Raw genomic sequence first — 23,748 nt, forward strand, 5'->3', positions numbered from 1 at the left:
CATTTGTTAAAAAAAAGAAGTTATGCATTTGTGTGTGTGTGTGTGTGTGTGTGTGTGTGTGTGTGTGTGTTTTGCAGATTCTCAGCCCTTCACCATGCTGCTCTGAATGGTAATATGGAGCTGATAGCTCTGCTGCTGGAGTCACAAGCTGTCGTTGATATCAAAGATCAGAAAGGTGAAAGTAATACACATTTACACACACACACACACACACACATACACACACACAGACACTGTTGGAAGATGTCTATTTGTTGTTCTGCCTCATTAAAGAAAAAAAAATTCCCTGTACTTAACATTCACGACCTCTCCTGCTCTTCGTCGTCAGGGATGCGGCCGCTGCACTACGCTGCCTGGCAGGGAAAATGCGAGCCAATGAAAATGCTGCTGAAGGCGGGATCGTCAGTCAACAGCCAATCGGATGAGGGACAGATTCCCCTGCACCTCTCATCCCAACACGGCCATTATGATGGAGTGAGTGCTCAGGAGCATATATATGCAAAAGAGTTTTCTTAAAAAAAATAAGACATTTATGTCTAAAGAGAATGACGTTATTCTTCTTTAATACAAATGTTACTAACTTAAGTTCCTGCGTAACTCGACTCTGAACACTCTCAACTTTCCTCAAGTTAATAATGATGTAACATTTAAACTTAAGTCATCTGAGAAAGTTAAGTTTTTCCCGCGATTAGCTATATAAAAAAAAAAGCACAATAATAGGGTGTGCTGGATCAAGTGCTATTTTATAAGCTGCTGAATAATGAGCATGGAAGCCATTTTGTCCTTAAACCAAATTTGCTATTCATGCAAATTATACTAGACTCCTATTAGATTTAGTTCTTTGTTGCCCATCTTATTATTTATGTATATTTAATATATATATATATTTTTCATTTTAAATTTGCTTTTTTATTTTTCCTCATATTACATTCAGTAGAATTGGAAAGGAAATAAAACACGATTTCCTTCTTCAGTCCGCATCTTCCTTCTTCTATCCCGCAAGTGCTCGTGTTTAACTCTTTTTACAAGAAACCAAAAAAAAAGGGATTTCCGCCCGTTTTGGGAAATACCTGCGTAACCCGACTCTGAATACAAGGAACTTTCCCCACATAAATATTGACTGAAAAACTGGTAACAAAATGTATGTTTACATTTTACCCTCATGTTAGCGATTGTGTTTTTCTTGTAGAGTGAGATGCTGTTGCAGCACCAGTCCAACCCCTGCATCAGAGATCACGCTGGAAAAACCCCTCTGGACCTGGCCTGCGAATTTGGTCGCGTCTCGGTCAGTTTCTCTTAATTACCTCTGACTTTTGAGGTTGTCTTAGCTGAGCTAAAAGATTTCTCTGTGTGTGTGTGTGTGTGTGTGTGTGTGTGTGTGTGTGTGTGTGTGTGTGTGTGTGTTATAGGTGGTGCAGCTACTCCTGAACAGCAATATGTGCGCTGCTATGTTGGAGCCGAAGCCGTCGGATCCCAACGGCATCAGCCCTCTTCACCTGGCCGCCAAAAACGGACACATCGACATCATCAAGTGAGAGCCGAGCGCTAAATAACTCATCTTTATATCATCGCAGCTGTGACAGCAGATGTACCTGGCTAGCATCATCACTGGCTAACGGACTAAATCGTGTTACCAGGAGATAATGACACCACAAGGGATGGTTAAAATTGCGGTGGTGTGACAGAACGGACAGATGTTAGGGGTTTAGTGAGGACAAAAGGGTAAAGGTCAGGACTTTTGAGTCTTTCTAAAAGAAAGTGCTTCACTGGGTATTAGCAGGTCTGAATAAATAACAACTAAATGTAGTAAAGCTGAATTATAGGTATTTATACCACAGCGCTGTTGAATTCGCAAATCTGATTGGTCAGAAGGTGTTGATTCATTTTCATCTGTAGATTTATATTATTGCACTTGTTCTAATACTCTACTGTTTCTATAGTAACAAGTAAGCCTAATAGCAAAACGCAAAAAAAAAAAAAATACTTGTATAATTGGTTGAAGTTTATTTAACATTTTTTTGGAAGGAGTCTCCAGTTTCAGCATTCAGGACAGAGGAGTTTATGCTTTGTGGTTTCTCGATAACAAACAAACAAACAAACAAAAAAAAAAAAAAAAAAAAAAGAAAAACCCCTGCTTTTAGAGAGCTATACTGTTTATAGCTGCTATAACATAAGTGAGAACAGGAACTAACTTGTCTCGCAGGCATTAAATGTAAATATAAAGGGATAAAAAGCATAATGTGTTGTTTTTTTTAATAGATAAGACAAAATGTAGGAATCAGAAAATCGCTGTGGTATTAGAGGAATAAAACGCAACAGGGTGTGCGGATCTAGGAAAATAGTTAACTTAGCGTTCATGTTGTGGATTATTTTTCGTACATTATCATACCCACGTGTTTTTTTTTTTTTGCTTGCGTGAACTGCTTGTTTTCCACGACCATATACAATATACATGGAACTGTCCATTTTTGGTTATAGCACAAATAAACAATTTAGACAATTCAAAACGTCAAGCTGTACCTTTTTACTGAAGCTTTGTAAGTATTTCCATTCGATGTGGTTCTGTAATCCATCACAAACAGAACAGAGCATCACATCCACAGCAGCTATAATAATACTTATTATATAATAATTCTTCATATGAAGAAGTAAGGCCAAAAGTTCTTATTAAATGTCGAATAATTCAACAGAATGAATGGAAGAAAGAAATCTTAAACCAGACTCAGAGTAAAGCAGAGTCACTAGACTATATAAAGAGACCGCAGTTACAAATGAAGCCGTTCTATAAATAGGATGTTGGCTAATTAGTGGTTCGTACAAGATAGCGCTCTAAATAAATCATAAACACGCTCAGCTAAGCGCCGCTGAAAAGGCAGAGGAATGAAAAAACGAACAGCTAGAAACCTTGACTTAGAAGATACTGGACAGTGTGGTTATAAATCATTACGTTAAAATATCGCTCAAGCAGACGTCCATATGTCAACTGTAATATACTTAACGACGATGTTAAACGTTGTAAACTCAGGCCTAATAATAGAACTCGTCTAGTTTTGGTGAGTTGAGGTCATTAGCTACATCATACGGCCACTATGTTTAAATTCGAAATGATTTTCGATACAGCATGTGCGTAAAACTTCATGACACAGTGTGTGTATGATCCTGTCAGACTCTTAACTTCATATAATCAAACAAAAGCTGTGCATTAGAAGGGAACAAAAAAACGAAACATTAGCTCTCTGGCCAAGTGTTCACTGGAGTACAGGGTTGCCAGGTCTCAGCAAAATTTCACCCCAAATTCTAGAAAAAAGCACAGAAAGACTTGATGCCAGTCTTTGTGTCTTACCCAGCACAACCATAACCTTTCAAATGATTCCATTTATGGGGTAAATAATACACACCTGGCAACCCTGCAAGGTGGCGTATCTGAAGTCACGCAGCTCTCTGTAGCTCAAATGTGTTTTTGTATCCTGCATTCTCCTCTCTCTCTCTGTCTCTCTCTCTCTACATTATATATAAGCTGAGAAGTGCGATCAGTGATATTAGCGCCAGCTAGTATGCTAGTACTAGTATGCTAGCGTATTAGCTTGTGAAAACAGCATACTAAGGAGAAATGTTTCTTTTTTTCCCCTGGAAGTTACTTTTTTTCCAGCACCTGATCTGTATTTTAAAGATGAACACCTTTTTTACGCAGACGGAACGAATCAAAAGCCTCTTACTAAGCAAGATGATATGATACCATGCACCGTATCGTCACACCCCTACTAAATTAAGAATCTTGAGACTGATTAAAACAGGCATAAAATCGTAAAAACGTACAGTATTTTAGAATTTTTTCCAGTTCTCTTGAAAAATTCTTTGTTTTCATTCCAATAGCTGCAGGCGCAAATGCACTCACTGTGTTTGCAGTAGATATGGGAATAAACCCTGAGCCATGTGTGTGTTTGTGTGTGTTTGTGTGTGTGTGTGTGTGTTTGTTCCAGGTTGCTAATCCAGGCTGGCATAGACATAAACCGGCAGACTAAATCTGGCACGGCGCTGCACGAGGCTGCACTCTGCGGAAAAACCGAAGCCGTTCGCCTCCTTCTAGACGTGAGTATATATTTCGTGTGAGCGCATGTGTTTTTTTTTTTTTTTTTTTTAAATGCAAAACTTTTGTTTGTTACACTGATAAAGAAAACTTATTTAGCAGCTTTTATAAATAATAAATTAATCGTAAAAAATTTTAATTTCATAAAAATAAAATGAAGCTCTATGTACAATATTTAGTATATGTGTAAAAAGGTATTTATGACTCGGAATGTAAATGATGCATTTTTTTTTCTTTTTCAGAGTGGTATTAGTGCCAGTGTGAGGAACACGTACTGCCAGACGGCACTGGACATCGTAAACCAGTTCACCACAACACAAGCCAGCCGAGAGATTAAACAGATGCTGAGAGGTATGGAGAGAGAGAGAGAGAGAGAGAGAGAGAGAGAGAGAAAGAATGAGTTTCACTCTATTATAGTGAACATATGAGTAGTAGTACATCAGAGTATAGATTTTGTTGCAGGACGACATTAATAATGACATAACCTCAAACAAAATGGACTCGAGAGGCTATCACACTTGAAGCTACTATCTAGTGACTTTTTAGAGTAGCCCTGTAATAGACAGATGAGAGACAACAACATACAGTCATCGAAACAAACAGCTCATTCTGAGCGGTTTTAGACGTACCTTTATTCAACTGTGCTGCTTCTCCCCCGAGCGTGGGGCAGCGCGATACTTGCCCCAGTGGACCTCTACATATTACTTGTTGCAGTTCCCATGTTTGACCACTAGGTGCAATAATAACTCTATGGAGCTAAATGGGACAGTGAGTGTCCTGCACCACAATTGCACAAAAAGCAAAATAGCAACATTTTTTAAATCACTGGTCACTCAAAAGAGGTAATTAGCATTTCAGAGTAATTTAAAATGTATGATGTGGTAAATGGGGACTTTATGAACATTAATATTTGTTGATATAGTGGCACGCTGCATCACTGCCCCTATGAACCTAATTTATACATCATTTACTTCTTCTAAAAAATAAAAAAACACCTGTCAGACTTTACTAATTTGCTAATTATTAATTAGCCTGCACATTTCCCTCCTAAGGGTTTGTTGGATAATTAAGCATCTTTAGCTTCCAGAGAAAGACTTTTGTGTTTGAGAAACAATTCATAAAACCTTTAAAGGTTCCCCCAGATGGATATCCAAAGAACCTGTAAGGGCTCTGTGTTTTCTACGAGTTTACAATATATGAGAATACTAAATAAAAAAATGATTCGCTCTTTATATGTACATACTGTATATTAGCTACATGAGTGTGTGCTGTTATAGGAAAATGATGAATGAATGGGTTTCTATGACAGCATGTGGTGAAGTGTTTTATTCCTACATTTACATTTAACACTGTTATACATAAGCATAAATACCTACATCATGTCACATACAAAGATACTAATAAGTTAAGTTTATAGACAAAACAGTGTGTGTGTGTGTGTGTGTGTGTGTGTGTGTGTGTGTGTGTGTGTGTGTGCGCATGCAGATGCCTCTGCAGCCATGCAGGTGAGGGCGCTCAAAGACTACTGCAACAACTACGACCTGACGAGCCTCAACATCAAAGCAGGCGACATCATCACGGTAATTACCCAGAGTGCAACACTTGGAGAAGAGACACTTTTAGGGGAAAAAAAAACAAAACTAACTAAAAATTGGCCTGAAAATGTCCTGTTGTTATGCAAGAAGAGTTTCTGAATGGGGCTTTTTCAGACTTAACACAGTGCACAGCGCCATCTGCTGGATTTACTCCACTCTTTTTTCACACCCAGTTTCATATAAAGCAAGACACCTTTCAAAAATGAAAAATAAAAAGACCAATACAATGATATATGAATATATGAGAAGATGGTGAGCGTTGAAATAAATCTGATAGGAGTTGCCAATATATTGCTGCATGAATAGTCCTAGTTCACATTATCACTGGTTTAATTTAACAAAATGGCTTCCACACTCATTATTAAGCAGCACGTAGAATAACAATTGATCCAGCGCATCCTATTATTTTGCATTTTCTTTGTTTATATCATGCTCTGAAAGTTATGTGTGCGCACACCTTAATGAAGCCAAAACAAAACGTGCCCATGGTTTGAAGGCTAAGCTGACCGAGCACTCATCCGTAATGCTTACAACTCACTTTAAGTTCATTCATAAAATGTTATCAATAAATACTAGGCTCTTATTGATGAGCAATGTCTCTGATTGAGATGTGTCTCTATAGATGACAAGTTGTAGTGAAGCATGGTGTTTGCGTTTTATTTTCAGGTCCTGGAACAGCACTCTGATGGCCGCTGGAAAGGCTGTATCCATGACAACCGCACAGGAAATGACCGTGTCGGCTACTTCCCCTCCAACATGGTGGAGGTCATCAAGAGGGCAGGTGCGCTACAGTGTAATCACATGACTTTTGTGATCACGTGACCTACGCTGCCGTCCTAGTGCGAACTAACTCATCCATGTGCTACACGCAACTTCTCAGTGCTTTATGTGTGTGTGTGTGTGTGTGTGTGTGTGTATAAGAGAGGAAGAGATGCCTGTGTGTGTCCCACACATAGATTAAGCTGGTAATGACAAACACAAAAAATAATACCAAAGATTTATTTAAAAAAATAAATAAATAAATAAAACGTCAGTTGCGAATCTGGGTGTGGGAAGATACAATAGAGCTTTTTTTTTTTTTTGTGTGTGTGTGTGTGTGTGTGTGTGTGTGTGTGTGTGTGTGTGCACTCACCACCTCTGAGCGTGCAGCACTTCCACACAGTGATTTTAATTAGAATGGTCAGCCGGACGGGAGGAGAGAGAGAGAGATGGAAAGATGATGAAGAGTGAAAAGATGATGACGAGAGTCCGCTTCTATCCAGTCGCGTCTTCATTTCCATCCTCCTTTTTCCTCCCACTCACGTTTTGGGATCATTCCATCTAGAAAAACACATCACATCATGCACGCAGACACACAATCACTGTCAGGTAGAAGGATATTCATTTAGTGTGCTTTTACGGGTGTTAGTGCATTTGCCGAGTCTGAATCAGAGTGAGATTCGTACTTTTGCTTTGTTTGCTGTTTGGTTTGGTTTGGTGTCACACTGCAAATAATTAAACGAAACGAAAAAGCAAAAGAAAGTTGGCTGAGGCATTGTGTGTGGGGTTAAAAACTCATTCACTGGTCAGAAATAAGGTGAAAAAAAAGGTATACAAACCTTTACCAATTAGGCATGGAGATCAAAAATCACCCACGGAGAACACACTGTTGGTGCTGAATAATTGATTATCTAATTATATAAATAACCCTTGTGTTAAAAAATTGTGTGTATTGCATCCAGTGTCCATCTTCTCTTTTTGTTTGTTGATTCACATCTTCAGAACATGGCAGTTTGCAGCATTACAGCTAAGTCTTTTGGCTTAGTTTTTGCCTCGTGGGTCAGTTTAGCAGCTCATGTCTAAAAAAATTATGCTGAAACCCAAAAATACATGGCATATTTGGTTCAATTCCTGCAGTCAGGATTCAAAGTCAAACCACTCTGAGTGAAGATGAATTGTGCTAGAGTTAACTTGGAACTAGATTGAGACCACCTGGAGATACTTGGAGTGGTGTGATTGAGAGGAACGGCCTCCGGGTTTGAACCCAAGTGGGGAAAGGATGTTAGACTTCTGTGCAAGCCATGGATTGTCAATAACAAACATTTTCTTTGAACACAAGCTTGCTTATAAGTTTACATGCTACCAGAGCACCTTGGACCAAAGATCAATTATTGATTTAGACTTGAAGCCATACTTGTAGACACTTGTGTAAAGGATGGGGCAGAGCTGTCAACTGATCACCAATTGGTAATGAGTTGGATTCAAAATACAGGACGCCAGCCAGATTTACCTGTTAAACCCAGGTGAGCCTTCCAAGTTGCTTGGGAGAGTCAGGCTAAAGCTTCAGTGAAAGACAGATTTAACTCACACTTATAAAAGGACTTGTACCAAGAGGCAGCTGCAAGAAGCCGGAAGGCTGTTGGTGCCTGTCATGGCAGTAACCTTTGGACACACTGGTGGACACCAATGTAGAGGGAAGCCGTCGTGTTGAAGATGGCCGCTTTCCGAGTAATGCTCACAGAGGGCTCTTCTGATTCAAGAGCCAGAAGGGCTGCTGCAGTAGCAGTTGCAGAAGTGAAAGCTCAGGCATAGAAAGAGTTTGAAGCCGCCAGGGAAAGGGATTTTCTGGTGGCTCCAAAGATGTTCTGGCGAAACATTTGGTGCCTCAGGAGGGGGAGGTGATTCCAAGCTCTGCTAAGCAAACTTACTCTCCATGATGGGATAAGGAGCATGACAGTCCAGGAGAGCCTCAGAGTAAAGAAGCTGATCCTCAGAATTCAAAGGATAACAAGGATGTCCCCAGTTCAGCTCCTGGTAGAGCTGTATCAGGCATGTCCCTCTAGATGGAGACCTTGTGGTAGACCCAGGACTCGCTGGAGAGATTATATCTTACTGTTGGCTTGGGAACCTCTGGGGATCCAAACAACCCAGGAGGAGATGAAATCTGGGGCTGGGGATAGAGAAGTCTGGCCTCTTTTCTCAGCCTGCTGCCACTGAGGCCCCCACAAGTAAAAGTGAAAGGAAAATAAATGAATGAATTACATGCGATTTTGAAACCAAAAGTATCAATTTTGCTCTGTTTGTGCTCGGAAAATGGACAAATAGGTGTGAAAGAATCCTTAGTTTAGAAATCCATGCATTTCCCCACCTTTCGCTCTACATACATGACTCTACGAGGCATGCGATACTACATACCTTTATAGTTGATTGTTGTAAGTGTGTCTTTTGCATTGGAATGGTTGTCATCTTATTGTAACAGTACACACACATTTTGATTTCCTCCTTGCATGCTATTCAAAAAACTCTTTTAATTTGATACGTTGTTAGGATCTATAAAGTTTAGTGCCTAGAGTTAGCTGTTTTTTTTCTTGAACATGTTTTATTTTGTGTTTCCTTCCTCTGTTGTGTCGTGTTGTGTTGTGTTTTGGTGTCATTTGTGTTATTATTTCCGTCGTGCCCAGGACCCTCTACTCAGCAGTATCTTAAGATACACATCCGTCCGCCGGCAATTGGCTCAGTTGCCATGGTGAACGGTGACTCCCACATTCTCTCTCTTCCCCTGACCTCCCTGCCCCCTCCTCCCTCCCTGATCTCTTCCCATCAGCCCCTGTTCACCTCATTTGGGTATAACACACCCACCTGCAGCTCATTTGCGTTCGAACCGCCCTCCTCCCGCTCAGAGGGGCCGAAAAGAGAGACAGGTACAAACACACACGAGTGCACACACATACACACACAGAGTATGGGCTTGTAAAATGAATTGATATATTAGATCAATTTAAAGTCTCTGCATCCAAAGAGAAGTAAATTTTGCTTCAGTGAACAGAATTAAAATTAGAGAGGCTGTATAGATCGCATCTGAGGTTTAAAACCCATAATAAATGTTGGATTAGATGCATTCGTTAATGTGATTCATAGTCACGTCTAAAAGGCCGAGTCTACTGCCAATAACTGTTTTTATTTCATGAATCAGCAAATAGTTTCCTAAGAAGACCACAGCATTCCTCACCGAGCCAAAATGTGTGTGTTCCTGCGGATCAAAAGCAGATCAGGTTTATTCGAAGACAGTTAATGTTTCAAGTGTATGTTAACAATTCATTATCTGGTGTTATTTGATAATAATGAAGGAAATAATATGCAAATACAGTCTGCTATTCAAATAGATTTGTCAAACAAAGATGGATTTGTCTCAGGTTTAGTCATGTATTTTATTATATATCAAATAAGCATGTTTTTGTATCATTGTAATGATAATTTATTATCTGTCTTTCTATCTGTATTCTGCTCTTTGGTTCCCCTAATATCATGTCCTGCTTTTTTTTTTGTATATAATTTTTGGCAGTGGAATACTGATGTGTATAAATGTGTGTGCATGTGTGTGTGTGTGCATGTGTGTTTTTCAGGTTCCCGAGGTTCTGTGTCCAGCCCCCATGGCTCCCCGACGTTAAGTGGGCAGCAAAGCAGTTCCAGCGAGGAGATCTGGGTACTGAGGAAACCTTTAGCAGGTATGGAGTTAATACATTCACACACCTTTAGATTACATACGCATACAGATACACTATGGGCTGAATTCAAACTCAGCAACTTTAATCCAAAAGTTATGTCAGTATTTACACAGGGAAAGTTCCTCGTGTTCAGAGTTGGGTTATGCGTGCATCGATTGTCTGGGCTCCTCATTCACTGTAGTTTATGCCTCCAAGGTTGCCAGGTTAAACTAGGTTAAAAATCAGGGATATAAAATCTAGATACAGATCCATACCTGGAATATCTGGAAGCAGATCAGATTTTTTTTTCTTTGCTGTCAAATGTAATACAATGAACCATAAAGTAAGGCACATTATAAAAATAAAACATAAAAAAAAGACTTATGTTGACTGACATGAGCTTCCTTGCTGTGCGCTCATCCACACAAGTGCATTTTAAGGATCACCCTTAAATAGTGAAGTATGATACACAGATTAATTTGCACATTTATTGCACTGATTTGTTTACTTTCATTGTTAAAAGTGTAGACTAATAAAAAAGGTATGGAAGCTGAAAATGTGATTTGTATCCTGTGTATGGCTGTCAAGTGAAAACAAAATAAGACACACTAAAAATAACGGCATCCTGAATGAGTTGTTGTGATGGAAAATGTGACTATTTGACAAATTTTTTAAACTTGGAAAGCAAAAAACGTACTATGTCTTCTTTGGTTTGTTTACTTACATGTTGTTTGGTCCTTATTTGTTCATTAGGTGCTGGCAGCACAGGGAGTCTGACCAGCGGGCGCTCTTCAGTCAGTGGTCCGGTGGACAACGCCAATGCTCATCTCGCAAGCTCCCCTGTTCCCATCCCAACCACACCAACACATTCCCCGGGGCTCAACACACACGGCGTAAACGTGCCCGGGTTACACGCGCAGGCCGAGGGGGTAAAGGTGCGACAAACGCACAACAAATCCTTTAGTACAGAAACGACATGGAAATACTGCTTCTCTCATTAAAAGGTTGATTTTCGTGTGTGTGTTGTAGTTGCTGGCCACCGTGTTGTCTCAGTCAGCCAAAGCGAAAGAACATCTCCTGGAGCAGGACACCAGTGCAGGTACCTTACAGTCGAGTCCAGACCCCTATCAAGAACTGTTTTTAACTGGACATTCCCAGTCCACATTCCATTATTCTTCATGTATATAATCTCCATAATTACATTCTGATAAGGCTGTATTCATAATTAATGTAATTACCAAGACCTCAGACGTAACTACAGATTTAAGCTCTATTCAGAAGTTTATTTATTCACATAAATATGACACTATTAATTCATAATATCATCCACAAAATAGCTTTATTTATTTACATACTTATTTATTTTTGCATGGAGGACTTTGAAGATCTTAACCAGAGATACTGCTTATCACAAGGAATGAATTTTTGATGGATAAAATTATGAAAAAACTTAGTTTCTCTATAGGCGTAGCAGATGATTGCTCAGTCTATAGTGCGACAATAATTACGACTATTCATGCAGTAAAATAAAGTACATCTTCATCAGATACTCTGTAATACCAATATTTTGTTAAAAAAAAATCCCCTGGACTGTAGTAATAACATTTTGTTGTGGACTGCAGCTTCCTCGCAACTTACCCAGAGTACACCTGGTGGTCCACGGCCAGAAAAGAAAAAAACATTTGTTGATCCTTTACTACAGAGAAAAGATAGTGCTGCAACAGAAAGCAAGGCAAGTGATTGTCTGTGTTTGTGCGAAATATTGGTTTATATAGAAAGAATGAAAGATTATAATTTTGAAACGAAATAAAATTGTACTCACCCGCATACAATAATAAGTCTTTTATATTAAGAACTTCTGAATTGTTTGCGTTGTAGAGCTCGGAGGCCGTGGCTGAATGGCTTACTAGCGCTCAGCTGCAGTTTTACACCACAAACTTCCTGACAGCTGGATACGACCTTCAGACCATCAGTAGGATGACACCAGAGGTACTTACACATACTTACATATGGTATACCAGGGCTATACCATAACCACCTAGCAACCACCTGGGATTCCATAGCGAAAACATATCACCCATCTGGAATACCATAGGAACAACCTAGCAACAACCTCTGAACACCTAGCAACACTCTAACAACCACCTGGAATACCACAGCAACAACCTAGCAATCACATAGCAACCACCTGGGATACCATAGTAACTACCTAGCAACACCCTAACAACAATCTAGCAACACTGTAGCAACCACTAGTAACAGTCTTGCAATGACTTAGCAATCCCATAAGAATGACATAGCAACACCCTAGCAACACCTGGAACATCATAGCAAGCAAGTATCATCAATGAGACACTTGAATACTGAATGAGAAACTTGCATTGTGTTAATAATAAAAATAGGATTAATCATTCTGAAATTTGATCTCTTATGTTTGAACTCCAGGATCTCACAGCAATTGGGGTGACAAAACCTGGGCACAGGAAAAAGATGCTGTCTGAGATCACCAAACTGAGCATTCCTGACTGGATACCTAAAGAGAAGCCAGTAAGACATTTAGTAAAATGTTCTCGAATGTATTACATGACATGTTTTTCTATCATTATGGAGACAGGTGGTCTTCATGGCCTCCTTATCTTCATGTTTCTGTAGACCAGCCTAGCTGAGTGGTTGTCCCTGATTGGACTTAGTCAGTACTATCAGACTCTTGTCCAGAATGGCTACGACAACATGGACTTTGTCAGTGACATCACCCTGGAGGACTTGCAGGAGATCGGCATCACCAAGCTGGGTACTGAAGAATCTAATTCTGAGACTATTATTAGCTTAAAGTAATATGTTTGTGTGCTTTAACCAAATATCTACCTGTAGTATGTTGTCAATCACCAGGTGACAGTAGGTCTGCAAAGTATTTATTAATGGCCTCATTCTAATACATTATCATTTCTATACTATAGTAACAACTTACAGAAGGGCTTGTATGGTGGACGCTCCACATAAACAGATTAAAAATGTCTTTAATCATTGATATGGTGAAGTAAAAACAGGTAAAAACTGTCAAAGCTATTGTCTGTCCTTTAGAAATGCAGTGAATAGATATTAAATTGGAGCATTCCTTTAATATATTTAACCATATGAATAGTGTAACCATAGCAACAACATCTTTTTCATTATTTCCTTTGCACTGCAGGACATCAGAAGAAGTTAATGTTAGCCGTTAACCGTCTGGGAGAGCCTCCGAAAGAGGAGGACTCTTACAGTAAGGAAAGGCAGTCAGACGAAAGCACAACATCGAAACACCAAGATGCTCCAGAATCCACCCCTGCTCCAAGAACGCGCCGAGGAATGGAAGGACGTGGCTCTCCAAGGCACACCACCCAGGGACGTGGTATACAGCGAGCAAATGCTCCACCACCGCTAAAAAAGCCTGCATCATGCAACAGTCCAGCCCACACACCACCACATACACCCACTAAAGTCAAAAGCTCCTCCCCTCGCCCGAATTCTCAAGCCCGCTCAGTCCCGTTGCTCTGCCTTCCCCAAGAAAGCGCAGCTGAGGAAGATGAAGACGGCACACCTCCTTTACCCAGACGGAAAGACCCGCCCTTCCCTGACTCAACCATGAAGTATGCCACGGTGGGTGGAGCCAGCCGTACTGTGTCCTCCCTGGATGTTGGAGGAGTAAACCGTAGCCAGTCCTTCGCCACAACACGACCTCGCAGGAAGACGCGCCCCCCAACACCACCAAAGCGCTCTTGCTCCTCCATCTCCACGGGAAACCTGCCAAATGAGGGTGGGGTTAACCAAGGCGAGCCTTGTGATTCGTTTCTAAGCGTAACGTACAGAGAACGGCGTCGCAGTGACTGTGGCCCTGCGTCCGAATCAGGGGTTTTAGGAGGAAGTGTTCGAGATATCGCTGCCATGTTAGAAATGTCCACATTAGGAGGCAGAGCCAAAGGTGCTAGCAAGAACTATTTACAGGTAACACCATTTTTTTATAAAATCAAACAACAACATACCCATTAGATGTAACCTACTATGAATACATTATTCAAAATGAAATGATAAACAGTTACGAATAGGAGGCACACTGTTTTTTTAAAACATATATTTAAGTTCCTTTCCTCATCTTTCTTTTAAATTGATAATGAGTAAGTTAAATTGTTTTGAATTGACATTAGTATATCTCCATACTTAAGGTTATGAAATGCTAAATTTGCGTATTTGCCCCATTCTCCAGGCGAGCCCGGACATCCTCAGACGAAACCGTGATGCTCTGAGTTCAGATGAAGAGATCCAGAGTCGCCGTCGCACCATCAGCGGCCCCATATCTGACTATGAGGACCCCATTGCACAGCAAGATGGCACCCAACAAGGCGAAGTTACCAAATCTCCGAGAATTACTGATGAACCAGTGGAAGCACTGCCTGTGAGGCGAACCCCAGAGCCACGCCCCCGCTCTATGCTCACTCAAGAAGAGTGGTCACGTATGGACGCCACGGCAACCTTGAGGAGGCCCCGAACACCTCATGATTTGGGTGGCGAGAGGTTCCAGCTCACCGAGACCAGCACTGTGAGACGACGGCCAAAAGTAATAGCGCCCTCTCGGAGGGATAATGTAGCTGCAAATGCGCCAGATGCTGCTATTTGTGTAAGACCTGTATCAGAGGTGGAAAATGTATATCGGGAAGGTGATATGAGCGACGATTTTAAGCGAGCGCTGAAGCCTCCAGTTTCCCCCAAACCAGCTCTGGGCCTCAGGAAGCCTGAGCCTCCCACTCCAACTAGGAGAGTCCCACTTCCAGGACCGGAAAACCAGCACAGCACAGGTATTGATAAATTAACATGGATAATAATTCCTGAAAAATTGCTAAACCAGCCTGAAACACGTGCTGAAAGTGCCAAAATTACATCATAGTGAATTTTGTTCACACTTAGACTTAAACTATTTTGTTAGACATAACCATCTTTAAGCACATGACATTTATGATTCTTTCAAATTAGATTATATATCTTATGTGTATATACCTAATTTTCTCTCTGATGTTTTTGTCTCTTTAGCGGAGGTCAAAAAGGTTCCACCGCCTGTATCTCCAAAACCAAGCCCTCCTCCTACACTTCCTAAACCAATCAAAATTAAGCCCCTGCCAACACATACACTTTCCCCACCCAGTGACCTAAACACACAGCCACACTCCTCAACTGTTCTGCCTGAACAAGTGGAGCATCCCGTACTCAGTCCATCAACCCAGACCCCGAAACCAGCAGAATCTCACACTTTGTCCCCACGACCTTTGACATCTCCTGCTCAGAGCCCACAAACCCCACAAACCCCACAAACTCCTTCTACCCCTGGTTGTGGATCTGCCCCGGTCAAACCCCCAAGATCTTCCATGGCAGGGCTGTCAGTGGACATTCCCAGCCCTTTTGAGGCAGAGCCACGAGAGATGGAAAAACACAACGAGGATGATGAGCAGAAGAGACAAAGGAAGGAGGTCGCAGTGGTTAGGGGGCAAGAGATGGGAACTTCCAACGAGGTCACGAGGGTCACAGAGGGGTCAGGGCAGGTGCTGATCAGGCGCAGGAAAGTGGGTGTGGCCAGACAGATGCAGATCGAGGGAGAGATAGAAAGCACAACAGAAGATGTCGGTGTAACTGCAGAGGAAATTCGACAGGGGGCGCCAAATGCCAGAGGATCGGATGAAGCCAGACTTCATGGAGAAGAAGAAATAAACCAGCTAAGGCTGGACGAGACCAGTGCCTCCTTAGCTGCAGCGCTGGAGGTCGTAGAGGAAAGGATCATGACTGAAGACAAGTATTGTTTATTCGACATTAAATATTACAATTAATCAATATTTTTTTATACTAATTAAAATGAATAAATGTTTTTAAAATATTAAAGTACATATTATTTAATCTAATGTTTGTATAAGTGGATAAGTATGAGAATATTAATTAATGTTAATAAAACTGAACATGAAATGAACATTTTATGTGACTCTCTGAAGACCTTAGCTGCATATTAGCATCATATTTATCACATAAATCCCACATTGTTTCTCTCTCGTGTTCCAGTTCTGCAATGGAGAATAAAAGCACAGTCAACATTCTCGACGACATCGGAAGCATGTTCGATGACCTCGCAGACCAGTTGGAGGCCATGCTGGATTAAAAAAAAGCACAAAATAAATCATAGACAGAAAAGCACAGCATAGTCTTCATCTGAGTGCCAGATCTGTTTAAGGCCACGCTTTAATGATCAAGCGAATCCAAGGGGAATTACGATAAACGATACGATAAACAGGGATTTGTTGAATTTATCAAGGAGAGTTATGGACCTTCTGGAGGGCAGAGATCTTGGGTTTAAAATGTTAAATCCAGAAACATCCACGTTTGGTGAAGGTTTTGGAGCCAGGATGTACGGACTACTCTCATGCTGCTTCCAGAAATAAGCACAACTAAATGCTAACAAACTATTTAAACATTGTTAAGGTCAAGAAATGCTAGCAATGTGTCAGAGTGTATGTGTGTTTCTATGTGTGTACTATGTTTGGGCTTTCCTTCACTGGCGATCGACATTTGTGTATTCATTTTTCAATAATAATTGGAATCACCATTTTTGTGCTTTAATGTGAAGCTGGCTATGAGGTTTAGCGATAACTCCGATTTCAAAGGGGAACACGGGACAAAATTTGGAATAAAAATCTGATATTTTAAGGAGTACGCTAAAGGTTGAGGAACTTTGCTAGCTAGCTAGCTAAAAAAAAACAAACAACAAAATCAAAAGTAGGACAAGCCATTTAATGGGTTCCCCTTTGAATCCATATTTTAAAGCAAAAAAAGCTGATATTGTGATCCTTATGTTGTCACTGTAGTCGTTCGTGTGTGTGAATGTGTTTAATTGTGTATTTTCTGCATCGACAAATCCCAATTTTCAGCAGATAGAGCAGTGTAATTTATAATTTATCATTTATAGATGCTGCGTGATGTAGTGTAAATGTGACATAGATAACAGAGTAGGATTTGGAATGCAACAAGCACCCCTTCAGTCCCAATTAATGTGAACAAGCATTATGGGCCGTATTCAGAGTCCAAAATTCATACATGGAAAGTTATTCAAGTGAGTCGGGTTACGCACTTGCTCAAGTCAGTTTTCTCAGAGTGCACCATTCAGATGATTCAAATCACCTGCGTGTAGTTCATGCCTCCGAGGTTGCCAGATTTTTCTTGAGTAGAAGCGTCCGAGACGGGTTTTTCAATAGCAGCTAGACCACCACTTTTAAACTTAAAAAAATAAAACGTATTCCACACTCATTATTCAAGAGCTTAGAGAATAGCACTTGATCCAGCACATCCTATTATTTTTTATTTTACTTTTGCTCTGACAGTTAATTGTGTCCACAACTTAATGGGATACTAAATCGAGGTCATGAAATCTTCGTGTGCACAGGTTGTAGACGATTTCACCATGCTTTTAATTTGCTATTTTGATTTGTCTAATTAATAAACTAATGACAAAGGTTTGGTTAATTCCATGCACTCTCCTGTAAAGATGACATGTTCAAGGATAAGCTGACTGAGCACTCAGCTGCTAGACTTACAGCTCACTGGAAGATAAGTCCTAATTTTATGCAGGAAAAAAATTCACTGCCAAAATTAAGCAATGTCTCTGATTAAGATGCATCTCTTCCAAAGTCCTCCATGCAGAAAAAATCGTAGTTTTAGGCAAACTCTGCTCCATGTGCATAACTCTTGCACGACATCTGAGTAGCGCATGATTCTGCAGTTACATCTGCGGTCTGAACGAGTAATTTCAATATTAAATCCGCACTCATCTCTGAATACAGCCCTCTTGTGTGTTTGTGTGTGACAAAGAGTTTAGGGTGTGTGTGTGTGTGTGTGTGTGTGTGGGTGGGTAGGAATGTGCGTGTTTAAGATGCAAAATGAGAAGTTTTTTTATGTTTTGCATATGCATTGGCCCATTGGAGAGAGCTTGCAGTCAAGACAATAGTGGCCAAAAGAACATAATTTAGTGTATATGTTATATAATTACAGAGCAATATTTCTATCAACTCTCCATGTTGGTAATTTTAGTTTTATGACAATCCTTTATCATGTTTGATTAATTCTGCTAAAGGTGGACATTAGAGAGTTAAACCTTATATCCTGTAAAAAAAACAAAAAAACAACATATATCTATGTAATATTCAAGTTATTTTGTGTACATGCTCAACTGGCTAATGTGTTTGACCCTGGTGAAATGATCCTTGGAGACCTCTTCCATGTAAAGCATATTGAGAGTATGTGGAAGTATGATTAAATAAACTTTATGAATTATGGACGCCAAGCACGTTCATTTATTTATTTATCCATTCATCTTAAGCACTTTATCCTGGTCAGGGTCATGGTGGATCCGGAGCCTATCCCAGGAACATTGACCACAAGGCCGGAATGCACCTTGGTCGGTAATCTACATCACCACAGAACACTATGCAACTCATTCACAGCTAGTGGCAATTTAGCACAGCCAATCCACCTACTGAGAGGAAACTGGAGAACCCGAAGGAAACAAAAACGGACATGTGGAACACACGGACATTGTGGAGCTTTGGCAGCACTACAAATGCTGCCCACATACATTTTATGCATAAATTAAACACACACATACAGTACATGCGTACACACACTCAGTTGGGTCCATATCTGTACGGTTTAGAATAGTATACCAACCAAAATATCCAGGTATCACTGATGCTGTGGTCAGAAATGAACACGGACTATTGGCTGGGGGACAGTTCACACAAATCATCCATGAGGTGTATCGCAATGCAACTATCTGTTTCTGTATCTGTTTAACTCTCTAAATATCTACCACAAAGTGGGTGTGAGCTAAACTGGAAGGCGGATTCTTTTTTATATAATATAAAAACATAAAATAAACAAATAAAACAAATAAATTCCTATAATTGTTAGTATGGTTTTCTGTAAAGAGATGCTAATTTAAACATTTATAGAAGGAGTCTCCAGTGTCAGCGCTTTGTAACAGCCAGTAAGTTTCTTGGTAACCTGAAAAACTAGGTTTTTTTTTTATTTACTTTAAAAGAAAGAAAGAAAACTGTTTGTAGCTACTATAATGTAAATTATTAGAGGGACTTGACCAGAATTCAACCACATTAATAAAATTTGTTCATGAGATCTAGTTCAGTTAAACAGATATGTTGCATTTTTTCATTGAATATCTTTTAAATCTAATTTTCCTGCTTTAAAAAAGAACAATCTGCAGGTTAACATTCTTGTAACCTAACTAGTTGGAATGTTACCTAAATAGTTAGACTGGGCATATACTAAACATGGAGCACTTAATATCACTGTAGAAAACCATCTATTTGAGTACAACATAATAAGCACTTACCTCCTTCAAGTTCATCTTCTGTCTATTTTTACTCCACTCCATGGCTCTGCTCTTCTCTTCTCTTCTCTTCTCTTCACAGTCATGGCACAAGCAGGCAGGTGATAGTGATTGACTAAATACTAAGTTTGATAACATTGAATGTGTCTGCTTTTCCCTGAGATTCCAGGACAATTCAACCTAAATCTGTATTTTTGATCATTTGAATTCTTGTGATTAGTATTTAGGCTTCTGAATGTTTAAAATGTGAAATCTTACCCTAGCAAGTTTAAAACTATTAAGCTGGTGTGTCATCTGGCTAATGTAAAATTAGAATATAAGGAGAAAAGAGTAGTGGCCCCAGAACTGAGCCTTGTGAAACACAAATTTAAGTGCATGAAAAGAGAACTATGTGAAAGCAAACCACACATCTAGAAAATGTTTACTTTTAGTTGAATTGTATGATGGGATTGCCCTGAAGAGCCACAGCTAACAGACATGCGTACTGGAATGACACAGCAACAAAGTTACTGTTGCTGAAGGTGGTTCTACCTGTTACGGAATTATAGGGTGTATTCATGTTTCCCCACTTTGTTTCTGAATGGAATGGAACAGCTGAGAAGCCAATTGTCCCATTACTTTTGGTCCCTTAACAAGTGGGAGGCACATATGCAAACTGTTGTAATTCCTACACCGTTCACCTGATTTGGATGTAAATACCCTCAAATTAAAGCTGACAGTCTGCAGTTAAAGCACATCTTGTTCGTTTCATTTGAAATCCATTGTGGTGGAGTATAGAGCCAAAAATGTTAGAATTGTGTCGATGTCCCAATATTTATGGACCTGACTGTAGATGTACATTTCCAGGCTCTTATAAAATGCATCTGGCCCAGTCATGGGTCATCCAGTGACATTTCAGTGTGTGGCTTTGTTTCAGTTACTGCCTTTTCATAAGCAGGAATTACAAGATTCTTTATTTCAAGTTTCTTTCTCACACAAAGCTATAGAGACACCCATGACTGGGATGGGCACACTTTATAAGAGTCTGAAATGTATTTTTATACAATGGCTGCTGCATATTGTTAGATTAGATTGACAACAAGGTGTTACAGTAGTCTAGACATGAGAAAACAGCAAAAAATTTATGATTCATGTAACCACAATATATTTCTTAGATGAGCTGAGATGAAAGAATTTGATCTATATGAGGTTCTACTGAGAGCCTTGAGTCAATAATCACACCAAGGTATCTTGCAACTGAAATGCCATCCAGAGTTATTACATAATCAGAAATATTACTTCTAGTTGCCTGTGGCCCTTGTAGAAATACTTCTGTCTTGTGAAAATTAAGTAGGAGGAATTGACTCAACATCCAGTGTCTAATATCTTTTACACATTCCTCAAATTTATCAAGCTGGTGTCTGCCATCTGGCTAATATAAAACTAGCATATAGAGTAAAGAGTAGTGACTCTAGAACTGAGCATGTGAAACCCAAATTTAATGAAATGAACAGACAACTTACCATTTACATTTAAACACTGATGTCAAATAAGACTTGAGCCAGGAAAGTGCTACTCTCTATATTCCAGTAACATTTTCCAATTTGTCTAGAAAAATATTATGATTTATGGTATCAAAAGCTGCACTGAAGTTGATCAAAAGTAGTAAATGATAAGTAGTAGGTTATTTACTACTTTAACCAGTGCTGTTTGCGTTCTGTGATGAGGGCTAAAAGGTGGATACAGTAGCCAACATACATGTCATACAAAGTAAAGTGCGTGTATTATGATTAAGCTGGATTTTATGTGAAATCAGGGAGTGACCAGAGATAATTTCAGACTGGGTTAGCTTGAGTATGTTTTCTATATTTATTCCAAAATGTCTGTATTAACTCAAAGTCCAGACCTCAACCCCACTGAGATGCTGTGGTGCGATCTTCAGAGAGCTGTGTGGACATGAATGCCCTCAAACATTAATGAACTGAAGCAACAAAACGATTAACTGTAGCAACAAAACGATTAACTGAAGCAACAAAACGATGTCAGAGATAGAAAAGGCGTCATGGTATCATTTTAGTGACATGTTACTGAATTGTCACGAGCAGGATTTTTAAGATACTTGTTTGTTGTTCACAGAACAATGAGCATGAAAGGATGCCAGCGCATTTTGCAAGTATGTGCTCTTATGCAAAGCTATAAACACATTTTATAATTGGACCCAGATGTAGTATATATAGGCAAAAAAGAAGCAGTCACAGAAATCTTGTGGAACACGAGACCTTTTGTATGCATAGAGAAGGCACAATTAATATTTACAAACAGTCAGCTATGAGCCCTCCTTAAACTTCAACAAAATGTTCCATTCTTCCTAGACGAATATCATGATCTACCATATTAAAAGCCATTGAGCTGAATTAACGCAAGTGAGGAGACACAACCATGATTGGAGACCAGTAGTGGGTCATTTACTTCTTTAACCAGAGCTTTTTCAGTCCTGTGATAATGCCTAAATCCTGACTGAAAGATTTTAATAAAGCTGGGTACATGATTGCACATTTGATGCAATGGTGACCTGCATATATTATGACTAAATGAAATGAGCCATTGATCAGAGATCATTTTAGACTGTGCTAGTGTATGTTTTCTATATTTATGCTAAAGGTCACTATCAAATCAATGGTAAGTCCACCAAAATGTTTATATGTTTAATGTTTATATCCATATTTCTGTATCTGGATATACACCTAGAGTATCCTTATTATTAACTAGCTAAGAATGGTGTTCATATGTAGCTGTATTCAGGAGCGTTAGCTTAATTTAAAGTTATATACTTGCTTCATTTAGAGTAAATATACATTTACAGGAAGTGTTGTAGTTGTAAGGCATCTAATATTTAGCAGTCCTAACTTCAGATTAAAGGTATAGGTTGCACCTTGGCAGTTGTTTTCAGGTAAATTCTGAACATCATGTAAAATCACCATCAATTACAGGATTGGGGAAATTTGGCTGTTTCATAGCGTTGCTTCATTTTTTCCTTTATTTTACTTCTTATTTATATTGGGTACATTTCCAACCATTTCATAATTCTAAAGGGAAATAAAAATTAAGACTCTAAACAGTTCACTGTTTGTGTCAAGTTTAAGTTCATGTGTTTCTGGTTGTGTTGTACATGTGCTGCCAAGTCTGTCTCTTTCTCGTTCCCAGAGCCTACTGAAAGAAAAATAGGCATGTATGTATGCTGCCAGTAACAACACACAGGGGAAAACCATCCTTTCTCAATCCACAGCAAACACTTGACAAATTATTTTTAAAATGTTCTCAGAACAAACAAGGCCCCATTCTTCATGTGGGGATTATGGAGTTAGCTGAATTGGATTGTTGATTATTTGACACTGACTAGGATTTTTCATGGTGTGTGGATCCCACTAGATGAATCAGAAACAAAAAGTTGTGTGAGCATGAGGATTTTACTTTAATGTTGAGCTTTAAAGAACAGCCCAGTGAAGCTTGTGGGGAGGCGTTGCCAGGTTTCAGCAAGAGACTACAGCTTTATAGTAAATTATTAACTGTATTAGTAATTGTCGGGTCCTGTGCATTGGTCTCACTAAATATGGTCTTGGACTTGACCAAGATTTTTTCAGTTAGGGTTAAAAAATCAGGGACATGGCTGAATTTCAAGGGCACATAATAATAATAAGCACATAGTAAGTTCATAATAAGCACATAGTAAGTCGCCTTTACAAACCATTCAATGCTTACAAATGATAAGAGAATTAAACGCAAATAAACAGGGTAGCACTACAGTTCAGGTTTAGAGTGCAGACAAAATTTTAAAAACATTATAACCTGTGGACAGCATGGTGGCGTAGTGGGTATCATTACCTCCTCACAGTTCCAGTCCCTAGTTTGATTCTGAGCTCAGGTTACTGTCTGTGTGGACGCGTTTTCCCCCATGTTTGCATGGATTCATCCGGGTTCTATAGTTTCCTCTCACTGTCCAAAAGCATGCTGGTTAGGTGGATTGGCTACAGTAAATAAAAAGGTGAGAGAATGAGGGTGAGAATGTGTGTGCATGGTGCTCTGAGATGGACTGGCATCCCAAAGTGGTTACTGAAGATGAATGAATGAATGAATGAATGATCATATGTTGTAGTTTTAGATGTACAGTATTATATTATATTATTTTATACCCCAGGATTGTTTGAATTCTTAAAT

At 39.5% G+C, this 23,748-nt stretch overlaps 1 protein-coding gene across 2 annotated transcripts in view; it reads left to right on the plus strand.

Annotated features, from left to right (window-relative positions):
- si:dkeyp-9d4.3 (caskin-1) overlaps positions 1–18,486 on the plus strand; it is a 32,759-nt gene extending 14,273 nt beyond the window's left edge. Inside the window, exons 3-22 of one of the 2 annotated variants that reach the window (XM_034300421.2) lie at positions 78–175; positions 329–474; positions 1,190–1,285; positions 1,410–1,531; positions 3,981–4,089; positions 4,330–4,438; positions 5,573–5,667; positions 6,349–6,463; positions 9,123–9,362; positions 10,065–10,166; positions 10,899–11,080; positions 11,175–11,244; positions 11,768–11,877; positions 12,024–12,134; positions 12,591–12,692; positions 12,798–12,936; positions 13,336–14,126; positions 14,386–14,974; positions 15,207–15,960; positions 16,221–18,486. In XM_034300421.2, the coding sequence (XP_034156312.2) occupies positions 78–175; positions 329–474; positions 1,190–1,285; positions 1,410–1,531; positions 3,981–4,089; positions 4,330–4,438; positions 5,573–5,667; positions 6,349–6,463; positions 9,123–9,362; positions 10,065–10,166; positions 10,899–11,080; positions 11,175–11,244; positions 11,768–11,877; positions 12,024–12,134; positions 12,591–12,692; positions 12,798–12,936; positions 13,336–14,126; positions 14,386–14,974; positions 15,207–15,960; positions 16,221–16,317 (4,177 nt within the window). In that variant the 3' untranslated portion in view covers positions 16,318–18,486. The remainder of the gene's footprint in view (positions 1–77; positions 176–328; positions 475–1,189; positions 1,286–1,409; positions 1,532–3,980; positions 4,090–4,329; positions 4,439–5,572; positions 5,668–6,348; positions 6,464–9,122; positions 9,363–10,064; positions 10,167–10,898; positions 11,081–11,174; positions 11,245–11,767; positions 11,878–12,023; positions 12,135–12,590; positions 12,693–12,797; positions 12,937–13,335; positions 14,127–14,385; positions 14,975–15,206; positions 15,961–16,220) is intronic. The other variant, XM_053230190.1, reaches the window with a different exon arrangement.
- The last annotated feature ends 5,262 nt before the right edge of the window (positions 18,487–23,748 follow it).

This window comes from Pangasianodon hypophthalmus, chromosome 26 (genome assembly GCF_027358585.1).
Source record: "Pangasianodon hypophthalmus isolate fPanHyp1 chromosome 26, fPanHyp1.pri, whole genome shotgun sequence".
NCBI classification, from domain to species: Eukaryota; Metazoa; Chordata; class Actinopteri; order Siluriformes; family Pangasiidae; genus Pangasianodon; species Pangasianodon hypophthalmus.